Here is a 21177-nt window from a genome sequence, read left to right on the forward strand (position 1 = left end):
ACTACTAGGTAACCTTCATAGTGGTGTTACAACCCTGATGCATTTGTGAACATATCTGGCATTCAGTCTGGACGCCTGGCAAGATGAAACTTCTTTTAGGAATCCTACTGATAGTAGGCTCAAGTGTTGCAACTCATTTTATATCGTCAGGTAAGAAAATAATAGTTTTTTTATTACTGCGTGTGTGACTACTTTAAGTGGTCTGAAGAATTAACTTTTCACTGGTTCGGAAAATTCTTTGCGATTATCAGACAGAGGGTTTAAGAATTGTTGTCACCATTAGAAGAAAATCTTTTTAAATACAATTGTATGAGCTTTGCCTATCTGAAGTTTATCTTTGTAAAAAATAGATAGGTACCTACTTTAGTACAACAATTAAATCATCTGTGATCCGTCTTAACTGCTGCAGTCTACGATAAAATCTGGCAAATACAATAAAGAATAGAATAATGAAGTTTATAGAGAAAAAGAATAACGTTCCTTGGATTTTCAGATGATCTCCAAAAAGTGTTTGTGAGATATATCAAGAACGAAGCATCTGAAAATGATTTGCAAATTGTCCAAGACGCCCTTGCCATCTATTGGCCAGTATCCAGCGCGCCGCAAAGTCAAAACAAAAGAAGACCTGGAGAAGTATTTCTTTTTAATTTCTATCTATCTAAATTCTTCGCATAAACAAGCGGTTAGGTAGGGGTGCCAGTTGTTACAAGCTGACGAATCAATGAGCTCTCGCGGCACGTCATCACACCCCTCCCGCACCGCAGGAACCTATTGTCATGCGTTAAGCCTGTAGCACTAATTATATCTGTAAGCAGGTTTAGATACCTAGTTAGCTCGTCACATTTCTTTTGAGCAGATCGGATCGCATATTACAAACCCAAGCAGGGCCTTTTTTCAGCCACAATTAGAAATGCGTGTTGATGCTATCATCCACATTTTCTTTGAAGCCTCCGAACTCAACCATACTCAACACGACAAATTCGTCAAAATCAATATCTTTATTTCATTTAGACCAACCTGTAGTAGTGCTACGTCTTATTTATTGTAAAAGTCTTTCTATTAATTTAGTACTAGATGGCGCTAGTAGAAACCTGAATAGCGCTTGTAGGTATTTCACAGCTTATGGAAACATTATCTTAACATGGTCCTCATACATTTAGAAGCATTTTACGTTCTTATTATTGGTAGATATAGATTAACATTGTGGCTAATTCCTTTGTACACAATTTCTAAACTAAACTAAAATATCACGTCTAAATCTATTGCTATCCCTTTCATAATCTTGCTTGCGGAAAAGGAAAGCACTAGATTTAGACCTGTTAATTTAGTTTAGTTTAGAGATTGTGTACTAGAGAATCGGCCCCACTATAAGGTTTAAAAATATGTAATACAATTTTTCCAGAGTGTCGACTGCCTAATATGCCGAAGCGCATTCGGGGCACTTTTCGACCTAGTTCGTGAAGGAGCATCCGACCAGACCCTGATCGGATCAGTATCGCAGTTATGCGCCTCTCTCGGGTTCGTTACCCCACGAGCTTGCCGCGGCATCATCGAATTGAATATCGTTAGTATAACATACTGTCTGTATAGTCTTATCAAGTACATCAAGGTGCTAGAATGGCGGCGTCGCACGGGAAAGCGAAGCGTTGGATGACCGCCACTAGGTGCGGGCAGATGACATTAAACAAGTCATAATCACGGTCAGCTTGAATTAGCCTGATCGCTACAAACATTTTCGCCATACATAAGACAGCTCGAGCAGTTACGACCACTCTGAGCGGTCAAGTAGTCGAGCAAAGCTTAACTTAACTGCAATAACGGAACCGTTATCCTCATCATCGTCAACACTATTATGAGGACATTCCTTATAAGCCACCTTTTCTGTAATTACCAAATTCGCCATGAGATTGGTAAAATGTAACCAGAACAGCTAATTTCTCACTACTTTTTAGCGAAGACTTATTTAATTTTTTTTTTCAACAAGATATCTATTTGTTTTATGGCCACATAAAAAAACTATCCAAAGATTAAAATGGTGTATTAGACTAACGTGATAATTCTCTTGCAGCCAATCCTTACACACATAATTAAAACGACACCACAGGCGTTACCGAGAACATTTTGCGGTTTGGTGTTGCAGCGTGGCGATGATCCTTCTTTCTGTCCTTACGATGATCCCAGATTTGAGTGGACCGTTAATTTACCCAGACGCTCTAACAGAAGAATGAAGAGAGTAAGTTGTGATGCTACTTTAAAAGTCAGATTAACAAATTATGGTCCAGTAAAATACTGGATAAATAAATGGTATTATTGGGCATTTTTCTTCTTAAAGTCTCGATGATCCATTTTAGAATGATCTTTCTTTGAGCAAAACATAAATCACTATAGAATTAGATTCATAACTTGAAGAACCGATGGGTTTTGGCGTCCTAAAATGGTTGAATGGCGGCTTCCAACCGGGAAAGACCCCCGAACTAGAGAGACTATATCAAGCGAGTAGCTGGTAGTCGCTGGACACAGGCGACACAAGACCTTGTTCTGTGGAGATTCTTACAAGGGATCTTCGTACACTTTCGTCTGCTTTTTTTCAAATCTGTAATCTGACCACTATTAACTAGGAAATTCTGCTTTTATTCGAGGCAAGTTTGACCGATCGCCTAACCTACTCAATTAAATTTCCTAATATCTTTGCAGGATTCCGAATCTAGGAACACACCTCTGACGATAGCTGTTATCTCAGAAGCACATATAGATCCACTGTACGAGGCGAACGGCGTAGCGGACTGTAACGAACCAACTTGCTGCAGAAAAGGCCAAACCCCACGCACGCAGACATACGAATTTACTGGAGAATCTTTAATCGAAGATGGCGTTACTAGAATAAATAACAAAGACATGCTCAACTTGGGTATTGCAACAGAAATTAGGAATAGGACGAAAGTAAAGCAAGTTGATAGAAGAAATTCGCCACCCGCAGGATTTTGGGGAGACTATAGGAATTGTGATACGCCACTTTGGGCGTACGATGACGCTGTACAGAGAGTTGCTTCAGCGCATAGGGTAAGTGTCGAAATGAGAACTGTCAAATAGCTTCTAACCTAACCACATTATAATATAGCCTCAATAGGAGCGAATTGAATTCCGAAAACTCGGCGGTTCAAACCCCACCCGTTGCACTATTATCTTACTTACTCTTACCTTCTCCTAGCACAAGCTTTACGCTTCGTTGGAGGAAAATATTAGTTATGATAAATATGGCTAATATTGTTTTTGAAAAAACTTACTTCGCGGCCCAGTGACCCTACAAATATCTTGGTCTACGACGTCCGATTTTGAAGTTCTTTTGTCGCCCCAAATTAGCCTGTCTCACTGCACTATTTTTCCCCCATCTTCTCATTCTTTCTAAGTGTATACCTAAGCCAGTAAAGTATAACCTTATTAATATGAAATTTAAATGAAAATGAAAAGGCGGACTACAATTATTTAAGGAATAATACCTACTTATCTAAAAATTTCAGAATGTAGATCTGGTTTACTACATGGGAGACAGCATCGACCACCACGTGTGGGAGACGACTTATGAACTAATTAACGATGTAAACGCGCACGTTATCGACAAAATGAGAAAAGAATTCGGAAATAATGTTCTAGTTTTACCGTCTATTGGAAACCACGAGTCACAACCAACGAACCAGTAAGTCCAAGATAATCTAATCGGAAGAAACAAGAAAAACCGTTCACATTTTTCCAATTTCTAGTCAATTATGAGCTGTAACCTGTAAGGCTCTTTCCGCACTGCATCGAATCCGATCTGTCGATAATTAATGATCTGAAATAACCGTAGTGCTAGGTATCTACTTATATGAGGGGTAGGGCAATATGAGCGGTAGATCCGAATTTTGCTTTCCGAAGCTGTAAGCTGTAAAACGAAATTCGGATCTAGTACGCAACACTCATACAACAAGTAGGTAATACGGCTACCTACTTCGGATTGAGAATTCGCGGATTCGGATCGGAAAGAGCCCAGTTTATTGCACATCAGGGTCAGTACATTTTATCTGAATAAAACCAATGTTAACAACTAAACAAGAATTTAAATCCGCTATAAACTTTTAGTACCTACTTTAGCACTTATATACCTAAGTCAACAGTGCTTACTAATTAGTGTAGGATTTAAATTAGAACAGCTTTTAATCGAATCAGTACCCTTATTATAAACGCGAAAGTGTGTTTGTTTGTTTGTCCTTAAGGCAATCACGTCGCAACGACGGTGCAACGGATTGACGTGTTTTTTTGCATGGGTATAGATAAAGACCTGCCCCCCAATTGTGTAAGAATAACCATTTCATGGCTATCGCAATCGTCAACAAATTCTGCCCTTTGATTGGTTGATTCGCTGTTTACATTTTTTCACAGCCAATCAAAGGGCAGAATTCTTGACGATTGCGATAGCCATGAAATGGTTATTCTTACACAATTGGGGGGCTGGAGAGTGACATAGGCTACTTTTTATCCCGGAAATACAAATAGTTCCTACGGGATTTTTAAAAAACCTAATTCCACGCGGACGAAGTCGCGGGCATCAGCCAGTTATTTAATAAGTCACGATTTCGACTTTTCAGATTTGCACCAAATACCGTCCGAGGCGAGAAACTGAACACAACTTGGCTCTACGAGGGTCTGGCGAGGAAGTGGGACTTCTATCTAAGCGCCGAAGCCAAAGCGTCGGTGCGCGAGAGGGGCGCTTTTGCCATGCGTGTTAGGCCTGGATTGCGCGTCATATCTATGAATAACAACGTTGCCTTCAAATCCAATTGGTGATCTATTATTGAATATTTAGGGATGGTATTAGGGAATCATTTTATTCAACGAAACAACTTTGCCCAAAAAAATATTTTCAAAATAGTATCAAAGAAATTTTTGAGAACGATTTAGCCGCTGTAGTATGGCTGTTGCAACTTGCACGTCTCTGAATTACGAGGTGCAAGGAGTAGACACGTGGTTTTACACAATCCTTAGGGCTTATTGAAAAAATCCTTCGCACTCATTAGAAGTGTAAGTTCCGGAAAAATTCTGTCAGTCCACGGCATATCTGCACTCTGCAGGATCTAGTCTAACATGTATGAGCAGTCGAGTGCCTTGCGGCGGCGGGTGTCAGAATTTTTTTCTATCATTTTCTGATAATATGCGGCCGGGCTTAAACTAACTAAATTGAAAGGTCTAAATGTAGTGTTTTTTTTTCCGCAGAGAACAATGAGAAAAGAGCAGAGCACTACACATTGTAGAGCTATCATTTTCGTTTAATAAAACTAAAATGATAGCTCTGAAAATAATAATCTTATTATTTATTTATTGTAGGTGGCTAGTCTACGATCCGTTGGACGCAAAGAGGCATTTGGAGTGGCTTGTCCGGGAGTTGCACAAAGCCGAGCTGGCGGACGACAAGGTGCACATTCTGGCGCACATACCGCCCGGGGTACACGACTTCACGTACACGTGGACTAGAGAGTACAACAGCATCGTTACGAGGTATGTACCTATTATACTTACAACGTTAGTTTTAGTATACGCAAAAACCGAAACACGTGTCGAATATTTTTACGCGGCTGTGAGCGAACAAGTTAACAAGGCTTCCAATTTATTTTTAAGGTTCCGTACCTCAAAAGGAAAAACGGAACCCTTATAGGATCACACTTTGTTGTCTGTCTGTCTGTCTGTCAAGAAACCTACAGGGTACTTCCCGTTGACCTAGAATCATGAGATTTGGCAGGTAGATAGATATTATAGCTGACATTTGGGGAAAAATCTGAAAACCGTGAATTTAGGGTTAGATCACACAAAAAATTAAATTGTGGTCATGAACTAATAATTTGTATTTTCAACTTTCAAAGTGAGTGACTATATCAAGTGGGACGTATCATATGAAAGGTCTTCACCTGTACATTCTAAAACAGATTTTTATTTATTTTTATGCATCATAGTTTTTGAATTATCGTGCAAAATGTTGAAAAAATACGACTAGTACGGAACCCTCATTGCGCGAGCCTGACTCGCACTTGGCCGTTTTTTAGATTCGCGTCGACAATCGCCGGCGAATTCACCGGCCACACGCACGGCGACGAATTTAAGATATTCTACAGCCTGGAGAACGGCCGCCCCGTCAGCGTGGCGTGGGGCGCGGGCAGCGTCACTGCCTACACCAACTACAATCTCAATTACAAGATAGCCACTATCGAACCCAGGAGCTTTGTAAGTATACACTTAGGTCTAATGTGGTGATTGAGGTTTTCTTGGGATAATAATGCGGTAGACTCGCAGATCTTGCTTTTAACGGTACATACGGTCACTATATTATTACGGTACACTAGGTACCTACATATAATACATACATCTTAATTTTTTCCCCTATTAGTAAGAGGTTTGATTTAGGTAAAAAATAATGGTATCTAAAAAAATCTGAAATTCAATAGGTTTCGTTATCATTCAGAATTTCACAAGGAAGGATTACATTTACATTTGTCCATAAGACCTCTCATATGAAGCTGGGGTAGGTCAACTAGTATTATAGAAGTTTTAGACTTTTAGTGTGCCATAATATAAGCACTTTATTTTCGGTTTATTTTGTTTCTAGGAACCAACAAACTTCGTCAGCTACATATACAACCTAACGGAAGCGAACCTGACCCCAAACGTCCGTCCACGTTGGTTCCAGCTGTACGACCTTAGATCCGCCTTCGGCCTACGAGACCTCTCCCCTGCATCCATGGACGCATTAGTACGTAGAATGGCCACGGAAAGAAATCGACATCTAATAGGTCTATATTCCAAGTTTCTCCTAAAAATGAGCGACAGAAGATGGCCGTATTGCAACGATTGGTGCAAAATTGATAACCTGTGCAGATCTGTTGTTACTGTTTTGTGGCGGCGTGAGAAGTGTGAGGAACTTCGACGGCTGTTCTGGTTTTAATAAATTGTGTGACGAAAGATTATATGTACAAGATATTAAATTAAATATCTCAGAATCTGTCACTTCCAATTCTATAGTTTAACTTTTATACTTTGCAGAATAAACTTTAACTTTTCCATAATTACTTAAAAATATTGCCTGTAAGGAGTAATTACTTGAATAAAATACAAAAAAAATTTGCTTAATTTATTAACAACTTTATCCTATCCTAACAAAAATAAATTAAATAATTAATTTGCAAAGTTTTTAAATATACATCAGTGATTGAGTATACTTAACCAGTCGATTTGGGGTTTCCATCTCAAGTCTTCACTGGGTATTTTGTCCAATACAGATAACTGAAAGGTAAAAAAATAATCTCAATTCTCAATGATTATAAAACCGGAACCCATACTATATATATAATATTATAAATGCGAAAGTGTGTCTGTTTGTCTGTCTGCTAACTTTTCACGGCCCATCCGTTTAACCGATTTTGACGAAATTTGGTACAAAGATAGCTTGCATCACAGGGACATAGGCAACTTTTTCCCGGAAAATCAAAGAAATCCCACGGGATTTTTAAAAACGTAAACCCACGCGGGCGAAGCCTAGCCATCCATCGTAGTAAATAATAGATCTGTATAGTGCTCTCGATAATGGCAATAGTTTTCGTTCTATCTACAGTAGTCGTTAGAAAATATTGTACTTTTACCTTTAGAGAGAGATAGCGGATTCATAGAGCATTGTCTCTGTCGTTGAGACTGACAAAACGTCACATAGGTATACAACGTAATTTCAACGTAAACGTCTTTGTAATAGTCGACAATATCTCGTGCCAGCTACTGTACATGTGCTAGACTTTTTTGGGATTTTGACAAGTGCGAGGCTGCAAGCTAAACTCACATTGAGAGTACACTAATACATACCTAGCAGTGACAAGTTTTTATAATTTCAACTTTAAACCTAAATAGTTCAATAAACCTAAATAGTTCAGGAATTATAAGCTGATAATACATCAACGTCATTTCATAAGCGCTGCGTTTTTAGGGTTCCGTACCTCAAAAGGAAAAACGGAACCATTATAGGATCACTTTGTTGTCTGTCTGTCAAGAAACCTACAGGGTACTTCCCGTTGACATAGAATCATGAAATTTGGCAGGTAGGTGGGTCTTATAGCTGGCTTTAGGGGAAAAATCTGAAAACCGTGAATTTAGGGTTAGATCACACAAAAAAAATTAAATTGTGGTCATGAACTAATAAGATAACTATATCAAGTGGGGTATCATATGAAAGGGCTTTACCTGTGCATTCTAAAACATATTTTTATTTATTTTTATGCATCATAGTTTTTGAATTATCTTGCTAAATGTCGAAAAAATACGACTGTAGTACGGAACCCTCAGTATGCGAGCCTGACTCGCACTTGGCTGGTTTTTTTTACATTTTGGTATGAAATATTATGGTGCAAGGATAAAGTAGTGAAATATTACCTGATGTCTAATAAAATGTACAATCTTTAACACATGTTCAGCTTTAACATCTTCTGCGAGAGAGTAGAATCTCCTCCAGACAGCTGCGGCTAACACTTTGTCGTCATTCAACCCTTCGTCGTATCCCACTAAGGAAGCTTGGAACTGCTCTGACAATTCCGACACTTGCTTTCTTGCTATGGCTGGATTTGCACCCTGGAAATATTATCAAATGAATTGTTTCACTACTTTACAACAGCACTTACATTTTATTTTATTTTAAAGCATTAGAGCGATCACGCACTCATCCGATCCGAATCCGTGAAAATACGGATGTATAAAATATCTACATCATAATAAAAAGTATTCTTATTTTTTTTTTAGTTAAGATCATAGTCAGGTAGAAAATTATAAAATATTTTATTAAAACTTCCCACTTCCATTTCCACCTTAAACTGCATTGTCACTACAATCAGACAAGATCGGCCGACTCGGAGAGCATTATACAAAAAATATCACAGAAGTTACCTCTAATAACTTGATCCTGTTTGCAACGTCAGCCCATAACGCCTCTATGATACAGTTCCTCACAAAATGTCCATCCCCTTTCACATACTTTTTCTTCTCTGTGCCTATTGAGGTGACATCCTCTGCCATATACCTCACCAGTAACAGCCATACATGCAACTCTGTCACCATAAACCATGAGGTAAATGTGTCTGGTAGTTCAAGCTCCTCGAACCACTCAGTATATGCCACTCTGTCTGGCACAGATTCATAGAGAAAATATCCTGTGAGCTTGAGGCGCTAAAATACAACATAATCAACATTTATCTTCAGTAACTGATACTGAAAGTAATGTACATCAACCTTTAGCAGATTTGTAGAGCATTGTGTCAGTTGTTGAGATCAACAAAACGTCATATAGGTATGAGTGAGAGAGACAACGCTTAGAAAGCCGAAATGTCATTCTAAAGGCTGATGTAGATTACTTTCTACCACATACTATTGTGCAAACATTATAAATGTGAAAGTGTACCTATCTGTTATCTTTTTAACTGATTTTGGTGAAATTCGGTACAGCAATAGGTTTTTGTACTATAAAATCAAAGAGTCCCCACAGGATTTTGAGAACCCAAATCTAAGTTGCAGGCATCATCTATTTGGTACAGAGATAGTTTGCGTCCTGTGGAGATGGATGTAAGCTAATTTTATCATGAAAGTTGAAGAGTTCTCATGGGATTAAAAAAAAAACTGAAATTTACGCAGTTGTCGCACAGACACAGTCTTTAATCTTCATACTAAGGTGTGTCTGTCTAATTAAAATACTAAAATTAAGTATTCTGTAACTTTATGATTTTTGCAACTTTAACATACAAGACTTAGGCTGACATCTATAGAGCACACTTTGACTTTGCTCAGACTTAAGATTGAGTTAAAACGAGGCAAGTTTATGTGAGAGATATAGCACTGTCTCATTTTAACTCAGTCTTAATTCTAAGCAAAGTCAGAGTGCACTCTATAGATCTCAAACTTAATATTGATATTTGATTGTGTGCATGGAATCAACACTGAAATTATGAGTTTAGTTAGGACAATGAAAGTTAGGTTGTAACTGGTTAGCTACCAATTTATAGTGTTTAGAGGGTGTGTACAAGAGAATTAGATTCAATAAGCAAACAATGAAAAATATAAAATTGATAACACACTGTTCGTTCTTGGTCCATCCATCCCACAGCTTTCATAAACTTCTTTATGTAGTTGTCCTTTAATGTTACCGTACACTGTTCTCTTATACATAAAAATTTTTTGCAAGGAGTGATGGAGCATGGTCTTGCATAATCAATCTTAACAAATGCCCTTTGACGCCGTAATAACTAAAAAATAAGATTTCACGTGAATAAAACCTACCATGAAAATTTTACTAATTAATTTTTAAGGAAACTCACTTGTGTGAAAATACGGCTTCGATTCATTTTTATTAATATTATTTTTGTAACCTTTTCTCAAAGTACCTACAATGTTTTTCTTACTTGAAACTCCTCAAGTTTCTATAGTATTTAATAGAGGTAAAGCGGATAAACAGGTCATTTTAAATATTAGATATAAGTTATTGTTGATAAATATGAGAGATGAGAGGCCTGCCTAAAAACACATTTGTCTTCGAAACAAATCTTTGAAAAAATCACCGGAAAAAATACACTATGTAGGTCATAGATTATCTACTATATACTAGAAATAGATGTGCGACTCTAGATTTCTTTTTCAAAGTTACGCGTGTACTCACATCAAGAGGGCACTAAAAGCGCGCTAGGCGTGCGAGAGCGCGAAAATTTAAATGCTATTTAAATGTACTTTACTAGAATATTTTATATTTTTGGAACACGTTTTAAATAAACATTAATAATTCCATTAACGTTTGTTTAAAACATGTTTAAAAATATATATTACAAGACTATGACTCTTTGAGCTACTTAATTATAACTATATTATAGAAAGAAAAAGGTTTTAAGGTTTTGTAAATATTTATTATCATAAATTCGTAACTAGGTAGATACATAAAATACAATAGAATAGAAAACAATACGAAGTGTATGTAAACACTATAAAATACATACCCAAATTCAGGACCCGCAAGATTGTGAAATAATTACTATTCAAATTTAACATTTTCGGTTATTTACTTTTAATAATTTTCAAATTATTACCACAATTGGTGTATTTGTGTAGTCAGAAAACAATAAAATAATTGTTATATGAGCCAAAGATAATTAACATAAAGCTAGCTTTAAGTATTATTGTAATATTAAAAATAAAAAAAATTAACATAAATTATATTAAATAAAATTCCCTGTAAATAAACTGTAAAATAATAAACATAAATTATACTAAATCAAGTAATCAATAAAACCAATCTACTAGATTGATTTTATTGATGGGAATTTATGTTTACTAGCTTATGCCCGCGATTTCGTTCGCGTGGACTACACAAATTTTGAACCCCTGTTTCACACACTTAGAGTTGATCTTTAACAATGAGATTTTAACATATGAGCTTAATAAAATATGTCATACTGCAAATTGCAAAAATATTAACTACAAAACTTTATAGACAATTCAAAACTGACAGAGTTTCATACAAACTTCAAACCCCTATTTTATCCCTTCAGGGGTTGAATTTTGAAAAATCCTTTCTTAGCGGACGCCTACGTTATAATAGCTATCTGCATGCCGAATTTCAGCGTGATCCGTCCAGTAGTTTGAGCTGTGCGTTGATAGATCAGTCAGTCAGTCAGTCAGTCAGTCACCTTTTCCTTTTATATATAGATTATATTATATTTGACTAGTGCCACAAAGGCAGTAATATTAAAAACATAATTACACAAATTAATCACACAGGATTGGCAAGAGTCTGTGATCAATCTACAATTAACAATTTAATCCCCCATATTTGTTAAAAGGAATACAAAACAATTTACTAAAGAAAACAATTTAGTAAAGACTGCCAAACGGATATAGCTTCTGTTAGATATTGATGCAGAAGATGACTTACGAATGTGCAATAGTTGACAGAAGCTTGAATGATTCCCCTTATCTAAATATATAAAAGGAAAGGGTGACTGACTGACTGACTGACCTATCAACGCACAGCTCAAATTACTGGACGGATCGGGCTGAAATTTGGCATGCAGATAGCTATTTTGAAGTAGGCATCCGCTAAGAAAGGGTTTTTGAAAATTCAACCCCTAAGGGGGTGAAATAGGGGGTTGAAACTTGTGAAGTCCACGCGGACAAAGTCGCGAGCATAAGCTAGTTTTATCAAACGAAGTCTGTAATTCAACTACTGATTTCATTAGATTGCATAAAATAGATTATTTACCTTTATGTGTTTGATAATATCTCAACGCCTGAATTTTTATGCTATCATTTTCAGTATCTGAATTTTTACCTTTTAAAATTTTATTTACATTATTGCACCAGCTGTGAATAATCAATTTGATCACAAAATTTATTATATAATTTTTCAAATTGACTTTGTGTGTATCACATGTTAAAAAATCAAAACTTGTACTCTGATCAACTAATAATTTTATCATTTGACTTTTGCCACTTTTCCCAGGATCATTTTTTAACATGCTTTTTACTATTTTTATTATATTTCTCACACAATTTGAAAAGTTACGCGAGGGTCGGTAAAGAGATCTCCTTGTGATATCGATAGAATGTATGTATTCATCTGCTTGAGGTGGGGTGGTGTCACACAATTCATTATTGCATTTTATACAAGATTTACACACATTCCTTTTTAGCTTTTTTATGACAAACCCTGTCACATACTTTTTAGTTTCAGAGATTATTAATTTGTCTCCAATTTCTGAACTACTATCTGCCAAATTTTCTATACTTAGATCTGTATCCATTGGCTCATTGCTCATCGGGGGCTCTTTGATGTCATTTTCTATCAAAAGACAATCTAAATTTTGTAACATTTTGTTAGGATCTTCCTCACAGTTAGCCCCTAATGAGTGACTTGAATTTAAATTATTTACAAGTAATGTTTTGTAAATACTTTCAAACTGCTGGCAGGTAGGGTTTGTGTTTCTAGCCCCGTGGCTCCTCACAGAGGAGAAAAAGTTTTCCACAGGATCTTGGTTAAAACAGCGCGTTAACAAACTAGTTACATTATGTTTTTCATTTAGATATAGCCACAATTCTTTCATAACTTTAATATTGTGGATCCAATTTTTAATTGATGGAACCTGTTCATAACGAATACTTACTGTTCCATCTTTTTTTTTTGTTTCCATCTTAAATCGCATTGATTTTAATATTGGCACACTTTCATCCCATAATTTAAAATGGTCAGAGTTCATTTTCAAACAATTTTTATATATTTTATGGGTCTTTTTATAAGACCCTCCATTAAAGGAGTCAAAAAGACGATCAAATAATAGCAGCAAGTCGGCTGTGTCAGCACACTCTTGTGGTAGTAAATTATTTTCTGAAAAAGAAAAAAGATTAAAAATTAAATACTTAAATAAATACTTAAATATATTTTTTTATACATAAATGTCAGGCCACATTTACATGGATTTGTAGCTGATGCTCGCGACTTCACCCGCGTGGATTTAGGTTTCTTAAAATCTATGAACTCTATGATTTTCAGAGAAAAAAGTAGTGTCCTTCCCTAAGAAGTTATTTGTATACCAAACGTCAAAATTGGGTGGGCTGTGGGTCGATTTCATAAAACCGGCATCAATCATTATTACAATCTCAGTTGTTGTGATTGGCTGAATTTGTGCGATTCTTGTTGCAACAATGCATTGTAGCCAATAGTGAGCTGGCGTCAACCATTTATAATATTAGTATGGAGTTGTGGATGTTTTAAAGTTGCACTATCATCACATTACAGATGAAAAATAGCGCCATATATGTTGCTAATAAATAATTATTGAGAATAAGATTAGTCCTTGCTAGTCAAGTAGTACCAAAGTCTGATGAATTAATTCTAAAGTGAAGAAGGTCTTCAAATATCAGGTCTTTAAAAGTTTCAGAACATTAACAGTACTTACTTGCACAAAATCGTAGCGCTCCTGATACACGCTGACTAAAAACTTGTGCAGCATGTTTTACTTTCATCTTCGGAATTTTCTCTATGAGTACATGAGCTTCTGTTAACTTGTTGCACATTCGTAAGTCATCTTCTCCTGCATCAATATCTAACAGAAGCTTTAAATGTATCCATTTAGCAGTCTTTACTTCGTCCTCCTGTGTGAATCTTAATTCTTTTGTCAGTAAATTGTTTCGTATTCCTTTTAACAAATGTGGGGGATCAAATAAGGGGAATATATTATTATTTTCTACAGCAAAACTACTATCCCTAGGCTCGTTGCCTAATCTAAGACAATCTACTTTAGTCTCTTTTATCAGCTCATTTATAACTTTGTTGTTAATTGTAGATTGATCACAGACAGTTGAGACGACAGCCAATCCTGTTTGATTAATTTGTGTAATTATGTTTTTAATACACCTTTTTAATATTACTGCCTTTGTGGCACTTTTGCAAAACAAATAGCAAATTGGCTGTTTGAACTTAGCTTTTAGCCCCTTTATCATGAATACCAAAACATGGTCAGCAATATTCTCTGTAATTTCATTTCCCCCAAAATCTTCAAATCCGATTACTTGATCGAATGCTGTATTGAAATGTAGGGATGGAGACAAAGACATTTCATCAAAGATTAATACACATAATCGTTGCTCCATCCCCAATTTGTCTGCCGCATTTTTCAAAAGTTTAATTATCGCAGGGTTTAAGCCTGGTTTAATTGTTATTTGTTTAAGGACATCCAGTAATGTTCGTTTTGATGGCAAAGTTAACATTTTTCTCAAAAAATTATAGCCTTTTGGACTTTTCTTATATATCGAGAGTGACATTAATTTTTCTGCATGATTAAATCTTCTTCCACGGCTTTTTTTGTTATGCTGTGTTAATTGCATTTTTACAAGTGTTTGAGCAGGCATAGGTAAGTATTTTAGAACCTTGTTAAATAATTTTGTTTTTGACATTTTTTTTGCTATCTTTACTTGGTTTCTTTGTTCGAATAATTTATTTTTCAAATTAACTATTTTCCTTAACAATTTCTGAACTTTGAGATTCACATGTCTTTGACCAGCTTTTCCTGAAAAAAAAAGGTGTTTTTATTAAGTATACATTAACTATTAGACAATTTTCAATACTCTATTCTTGTTAAAATCTTGTTAAACAGTAAAGATTTTTTATCTCTTATTTAATTAAATTAAATTAAATTTATTGGATATTATTACATATTAAATTACATATAAGGAACACAAAAAATACTTATAATACAGATAAAAACAAGTAATAACAATTAAGTAGACCTAGGTCTAGTGGGGTGCCAGCCAGGTAACCTCCCAGTGTGTATGTGTGTATGTGTATTATTTGTTGTTTATGGCCACAACTTACTAGTAATTATTTTTTTCTGAATCTGAGTTTGAGAATATCCTGCTTGGATGTTGTGAACCACAGATGGGGTACTTTGAGCGACCGATTGATTATGTGTAGAACTTTCTGGTTGATTTATTGTATTAGCATCTAGACTTGAATCAATGGCACCTGAAATATGTTAAAATTGAAAAGTGTTTATGTTATAATTATTAGTTATACATAGTTAGTTTCTGTCTGCAACTTCATTAGGAGATTTCAGTTTTGAAGATTCCATAGAAACATTTGTACTTATTACATTTGATACCAAGTGGGGTATCCCGTAGCGCTGCCAAGTCGATTTTTTTGATATTAACAATAAACCTCTACAGTTTTGCGGCTTGTTAAGAAAAGTGATCTGTTTTACTCTTGTGTATTACAGAACCCTATGTGCTGTGTCCAACTCGCACTTGGCCAGTTATTTTCTACATAGCAGTTCTTGATTTATCGTGCAAAACGTCGAAAAATACGACTGAAGTATGGGACCCTCTGTGCACAAGTCTGACCCACACTTGGCCAGTGTTTTCAAGCTTCTACAATCTGTGCTTTGACCTATTATTGACATGTCAATCAATGTAATTTCTCAAAATCCTCTCTACTGTAATAACTAATAAATAAAACTCACCAAGGTTAAGAGAAGGAAATGCTGTCTTTGCTAGTCTTTTACTGTGATGGTATAAAAAACGATCTTCAAAGTGGTGATTGCAAATTCGATAATTCGTATATATTTCATCATCAGTCTTGCTTTCTAAATCTTGTCCTACTATCTCTTTCCATTGTTGAAATCGTTTCAAAGAGGAGTGGCCAGGTTTTGGAAAGTGATGCAAAACATCTGAAAAAGTAGTAACATAAAATATGCTATATATTATTGTATTATCTATACTTATTGTACTTATTTACTTAATCTCTATAATATATATATAAAAATGAATCACTGAATGTGTTGCTAAGCGCAAATTTCGAGAACAGCTGAACCGATTTCGCTAATTCTTTTTTTATAATATTCCTTGAAGTACGAGGATGGTTTTTATGGAATTGCCCGAAATCGACTAGGCGGTAAGACGTTCGCTGGGGCAGCTAGTAAAATATAAAAAAACCATAGTCATTAAAGTTCAAAATAATATCTAATGTTGTACCTACGTACCTACACTTAATTACAAAACAAAAAATGTACAGAATTAGTAGTCAATAATCCTTACCAATATTATAAATGCAAAAGTATGTCAGGCTGTCTGTCTGCTAGCTTTTCACAGTCAATTTGTGTAACCGTTTATGATAAAAGTTAGAAGGTACAGAGAAGCTTGCATCCAGGTAAGGACATAGGCTACTTTTGCCTCGGAAAATCAAACAGTTCCCATGGGATTCTTTAAAACGCTAAACCAACGTAGACAAAGTGGCGGGCATCATCTATTTGGTGAAGAGATAGCTTGCATCGGAGACGGTTGTAGGCTACTTTTATCACGGAAAATTGGACTTCTCACGGGATTTCTAAAATGGTTTTTTGGATGATATCCACGTGGACGAAATCGCAGGAATTATTTAGTATCATGATAAAATACCTAATGTACTAATGGAGCATAGAGTTTGACTCGTTTAAGAGATTTGTGTTAGATTACAAGTGAGCTGATTTTAAACTTACCGAATTGCTCACATCCGAACACACATCGAGATCTCCGTGGCATTTTCCCTGCACAAATCTATCGACAGAAAATCTTTTCACAAAGCAAAAACAAGTCCGTAATCCGTAGCCGTGGTCAATCGTTCAGGCATGAATCGAGTCCGTAAATCAATCCTTAGGTAGTTATCGAGGTGGTTAAAGGAAACACAGAGTCCAGTAAACAAAGCAGGGTCAGATAAATTTATCAGAAATAGAAATATTTAGAACCGCACAAACAACAATACACGAAAACATGAAAAGTTTTGAACTTCAACGGTGACCAGGGTTGCCAGATATTTACCAATTGAATTCGCCCGTTTTTTTTTTTTTTTTAATAGATATAGCGAGCAAGCGAGCAGGCGGGTCACCTGATGTTAAGTGATTACCGCCGCCCATGAACATTTGCAGCACCAGAGGAGCCGCCGATGCGTTGCCGGCCTTTAGGAATTTGTTTTAGGATTTTGCCTGCTGAGTAGCCTAAAATCGCCCGTTTCTATCTTCCAGGGGCCCTACCGCGGTTGTTTGACAGCTACAATGTTACGATCACAATCATCTCTGATTGGTTAATGCTCGCTCACTATTGGCTACAATGCATTGTTGCAACAAGGATTGCACAAATTCAGCCAATCAGAACAATTGAGATTGTAATAATGATTGATACCGGTTTTAGACAATCGCCCTACTGGTAGCCTAAATGGTTACTGGTAGCCAATCGGGATTTTTGGGCGCCGATTGGCCCGCCGAGGTAGCCTAAATGGCGGTAATTCGCCTAATCTGGCACCACTGACGGTGACTGTGGCTGTCCAAATGTTTGTAATTTAAAATTACAACAATGTGCCCGCCATCTATTTACGTCTTTTATTAACTGTTATCTATTTGTTTAGCCGTACTCGCGCTTAGATGGCACCACAAGCGAATTTCAATTTGCGATTTTTTAATGTTCTGGAGTTGCACCCCTATGTAGATGTAGGTATTTTTTGTATGAAATGAATGACTGAAACACAGACCAATAACATAACAGTGGACACAGCAGCCACCGACCAGAAATAAAAGACAGCAGCAACCACAGATTAAAAACTCTGTTAACATAAAAGTCAGTCGGAAATCTATATCAAGGCCTGAATCCAGGGCCGTTAAGTAAATTTAAAAAATGTGACGTCAAATTGACATTTCATAATTTTCATATAAAATCTTTGAACAACTTTAGACTTTGAAGCATTTATTTAAGGTTAGATTGTCATCTGTGGGTTACATAATTTTGTCCGCCCTACCGAAAAACTGAGTAAATCATAAAATGTTGGGGGCTGTTAGCAGGGTTGGTAGCGGCTTTCTAGCCGCTAAGACAGTAGCTGAAAAAGCTCTGGCAGAATGTGGCAAAATCGCAGCTGTCGCTGGGAACAAGCGAGATTATGCTACCCCAGGCAAAGGGCAAGGTAAGGTGGTAGCAGTAATTGGTGCCGTAGTGGATGTTCAATTCGACGATAACCTTCCACCCATTCTAAATGCTCTCGAAGTACAAAACCGTTCGCCACGTCTGGTCCTCGAGGTCGCGCAGCACTTGGGTGAAAACACCGTACGTACCATTGCCATGGACGGTACCGAAGGTCTCGTCCGCGGTCAACCGGTTCTCGACTCCGGCTCCCCTATCCGGATTCCCGTCGGCGCTGAAACTCTCGGCCGCATCATCAACGTGATCGGTGAGCCCATCGACGAGCGCGGCCCTATCCCCACAGACAAAACTGCCGCGATCCACGCCGAAGCGCCAGAGTTCGTGGACATGTCTGTGCAGCAAGAGATTTTGGTCACGGGCATCAAGGTCGTCGACCTCCTCGCCCCCTACGCCAAGGGTGGCAAGATCGGTCTGTTCGGTGGCGCTGGCGTCGGCAAGACCGTGCTCATCATGGAGCTCATCAACAACGTCGCCAAGGCTCACGGCGGTTACTCCGTGTTCGCTGGCGTCGGCGAGCGCACGCGCGAGGGCAACGACTTGTACCACGAGATGATCGAGTCCGGCGTCATCTCCCTGAAGGACAAGACCTCAAAGGTGGCTCTGGTGTATGGGCAGATGAACGAGCCGCCAGGCGCGCGCGCCCGCGTTGCGCTCACCGGCTTGACCGTGGCGGAGTATTTCCGTGACCAGGAGGGTCAGGACGTGCTGCTCTTCATCGACAACATCTTCCGCTTCACACAGGCCGGCTCTGAGGTATCTGCCTTGTTGGGGCGCATCCCCTCCGCCGTAGGCTACCAGCCCACACTGGCCACAGACATGGGTACCATGCAGGAGCGCATCACCACCACCAAGAAGGGCTCCATCACCTCCGTGCAGGCCATCTACGTGCCGGCCGACGACTTGACTGACCCTGCGCCCGCCACCACCTTTGCTCACTTGGACGCCACAACAGTGCTGTCCCGAGCCATCGCAGAGCTGGGCATCTACCCTGCGGTGGATCCGCTTGACTCAACCTCGCGTATCATGGACCCCAACATTATCGGCGCCGAGCACTACAACGTGGCCCGCGGCGTGCAGAAGATTCTGCAGGACTACAAGTCCCTGCAGGACATCATTGCCATCCTGGGTATGGATGAGTTGTCAGAGGAGGACAAGCTGACCGTGGCACGTGCGCGCAAGATCCAGAGGTTCCTCTCCCAGCCCTTCCAGGTCGCTGAGGTGTTCACTGGCCATGCTGGAAAACTTGTTCCACTGGAGGAAACCATCAAGGGTTTCTCTAAAATCTTACAAGGTGAATATGATCATCTCCCAGAGATAGCTTTTTACATGGTTGGACCAATTGAAGAGGTGGTAGCTAAGGCAGAAACTTTAGCTAAGAGTACGTAAATATTGTTAAGTCATAACTCAGATGGCAATGTAACCTTATTTGATAATAAATTTAGTTATAAATAATGTGGCATTTTACTTATTTTTATCTATAATATAGTAGCTTATGCCCACGACTGTCTGCGTGGACTACATAAATGTCAAACCCCTATTTTGATTTTGATTTTTTTTTACCCCTTTGAGGTTGAATTTTCAAAAATCCTTTCTTAGCAGATGTCTATGTCATAAATAGCTATCTTATAATAAGACAATAGTATAGTAGTACATAGTAGTAATAGTAGACAACGAGGGGTTTGAACTTTCAATCCACTCCTTTAACCGTTGACAGCTGTTGAGCTATTGAGGTTGAGTTATACTTATTACAGTACGCGGCTGAAAAGAATGTACATCGACCTTTAGGAGATAGCGGATTTGTAGTAAGCATTAGACAGACAAAATCGTCATACAGGTATGAGTGACAGAGACAACGCTCTACAAAGCCGAAATATTGTCATTCTAAAGACCGATGCACAGAAACAGAATACATCATGTACATTATTTTCTGCCGCCTACTGTACTGTATTTTTAACTATACCTATAATTGTATATCCCATATCCTATCCGCGAAAAGAAGTTAGTATAGCGCTCTCTGTTACGTAATCCCATACAAATGATAGAGCCAAAAATCTCAGTGGGCGTTAACCATTTTCCGTTTCGTAAATTCTTAAGTGGGCGTTGAGTCGCCAACTAATCCATACTAATATTATAAATGCGAAAGTGTGTCTGTCTGTCTGCTAGCTTTTCACGGCCCATCCGTTCAACCGATTTTGATGAAATTTGGTACAGAGATAGCTCGCATCCCGGGGAAGGACATAGGCTACTCCTTATCCCGGAAAATTTAAGAGTTCCCACGGGATTTTCAAAAACCAATATCCACGCGGACGAAGTCGCGGGCATCGTCTAGTCACAAATGTTTCAAAAACATTCAAAATTCGTTCCTTTTTGGTTAGTCCATAGAATAAGTGACTCAAAATTTGTTTAGCGCCCACAGATTTTTGCCTATATCATTTGTACGGCAAGAAACTTATTTCCGCGGATAGGGTAGTCAGAGATAATAAGTAGGTATGTAATAAGTTATCTCTGGGCATAGTTAACAATATAGCAATATTTTGCCTCGCATACAAATTCCCGAGCTTTTACCCGTAACTTTGTCCCGTAATTTATAGCCTATATTACTTCTGGATAAAATAGCTATCTAAGGTGAAAGAATTATTACCTACT

At 37.7% G+C, this 21177-nt stretch overlaps 3 protein-coding genes and 1 long non-coding RNA gene across 4 annotated transcripts in view; 2 read left to right on the top strand and 2 right to left on the bottom strand.

Annotated features, from left to right (window-relative positions):
• The window catches only part of LOC138403101 (uncharacterized), a 110415-nt gene that overhangs the window by 56564 nt on the left and 32674 nt on the right, over positions 1-21177 (bottom strand). The gene's annotated exons all lie outside the window — the stretch shown is intronic.
• LOC117987208 (sphingomyelin phosphodiesterase-like) lies at positions 64-7089 on the top strand. Its single transcript, XM_034974165.2, has 10 exons — positions 64-150; positions 494-633; positions 1403-1564; positions 2069-2233; positions 2695-3060; positions 3519-3694; positions 4623-4817; positions 5359-5529; positions 6072-6249; positions 6632-7089. Exons 1-10 carry the CDS (start codon positions 84-86, stop codon positions 6965-6967), a joined length of 1956 nt encoding a protein of 651 aa, XP_034830056.1. The 5' UTR covers positions 64-83; the 3' UTR covers positions 6968-7089.
• Positions 7139-10616, bottom strand: Uqcc1 (Ubiquinol-cytochrome c reductase complex assembly factor 1). Its single transcript, XM_034974169.2, has 5 exons — positions 10368-10616; positions 10128-10295; positions 8947-9225; positions 8440-8634; positions 7139-7305 (listed from the first exon to the last, which is right to left on the bottom strand). Exons 1-5 carry the CDS (start codon positions 10392-10394, stop codon positions 7225-7227), a joined length of 750 nt encoding a protein of 249 aa, XP_034830060.2. The 5' UTR covers positions 10395-10616; the 3' UTR covers positions 7139-7224.
• Positions 18279-19983, top strand: LOC117987210 (ATP synthase subunit beta, mitochondrial-like). The gene has a single exon (XM_034974167.2). The coding sequence runs from the start codon at positions 18376-18378 to the stop codon at positions 19915-19917; it is 1542 nt and encodes a 513-aa protein (XP_034830058.1). The 5' UTR covers positions 18279-18375; the 3' UTR covers positions 19918-19983.

The sequence above is a fragment of the Maniola hyperantus genome, chromosome 12, assembly GCF_902806685.2.
Source record: "Maniola hyperantus chromosome 12, iAphHyp1.2, whole genome shotgun sequence".
Lineage (NCBI taxonomy): Eukaryota > Metazoa > Arthropoda > Insecta > Lepidoptera > Nymphalidae > Maniola > Maniola hyperantus.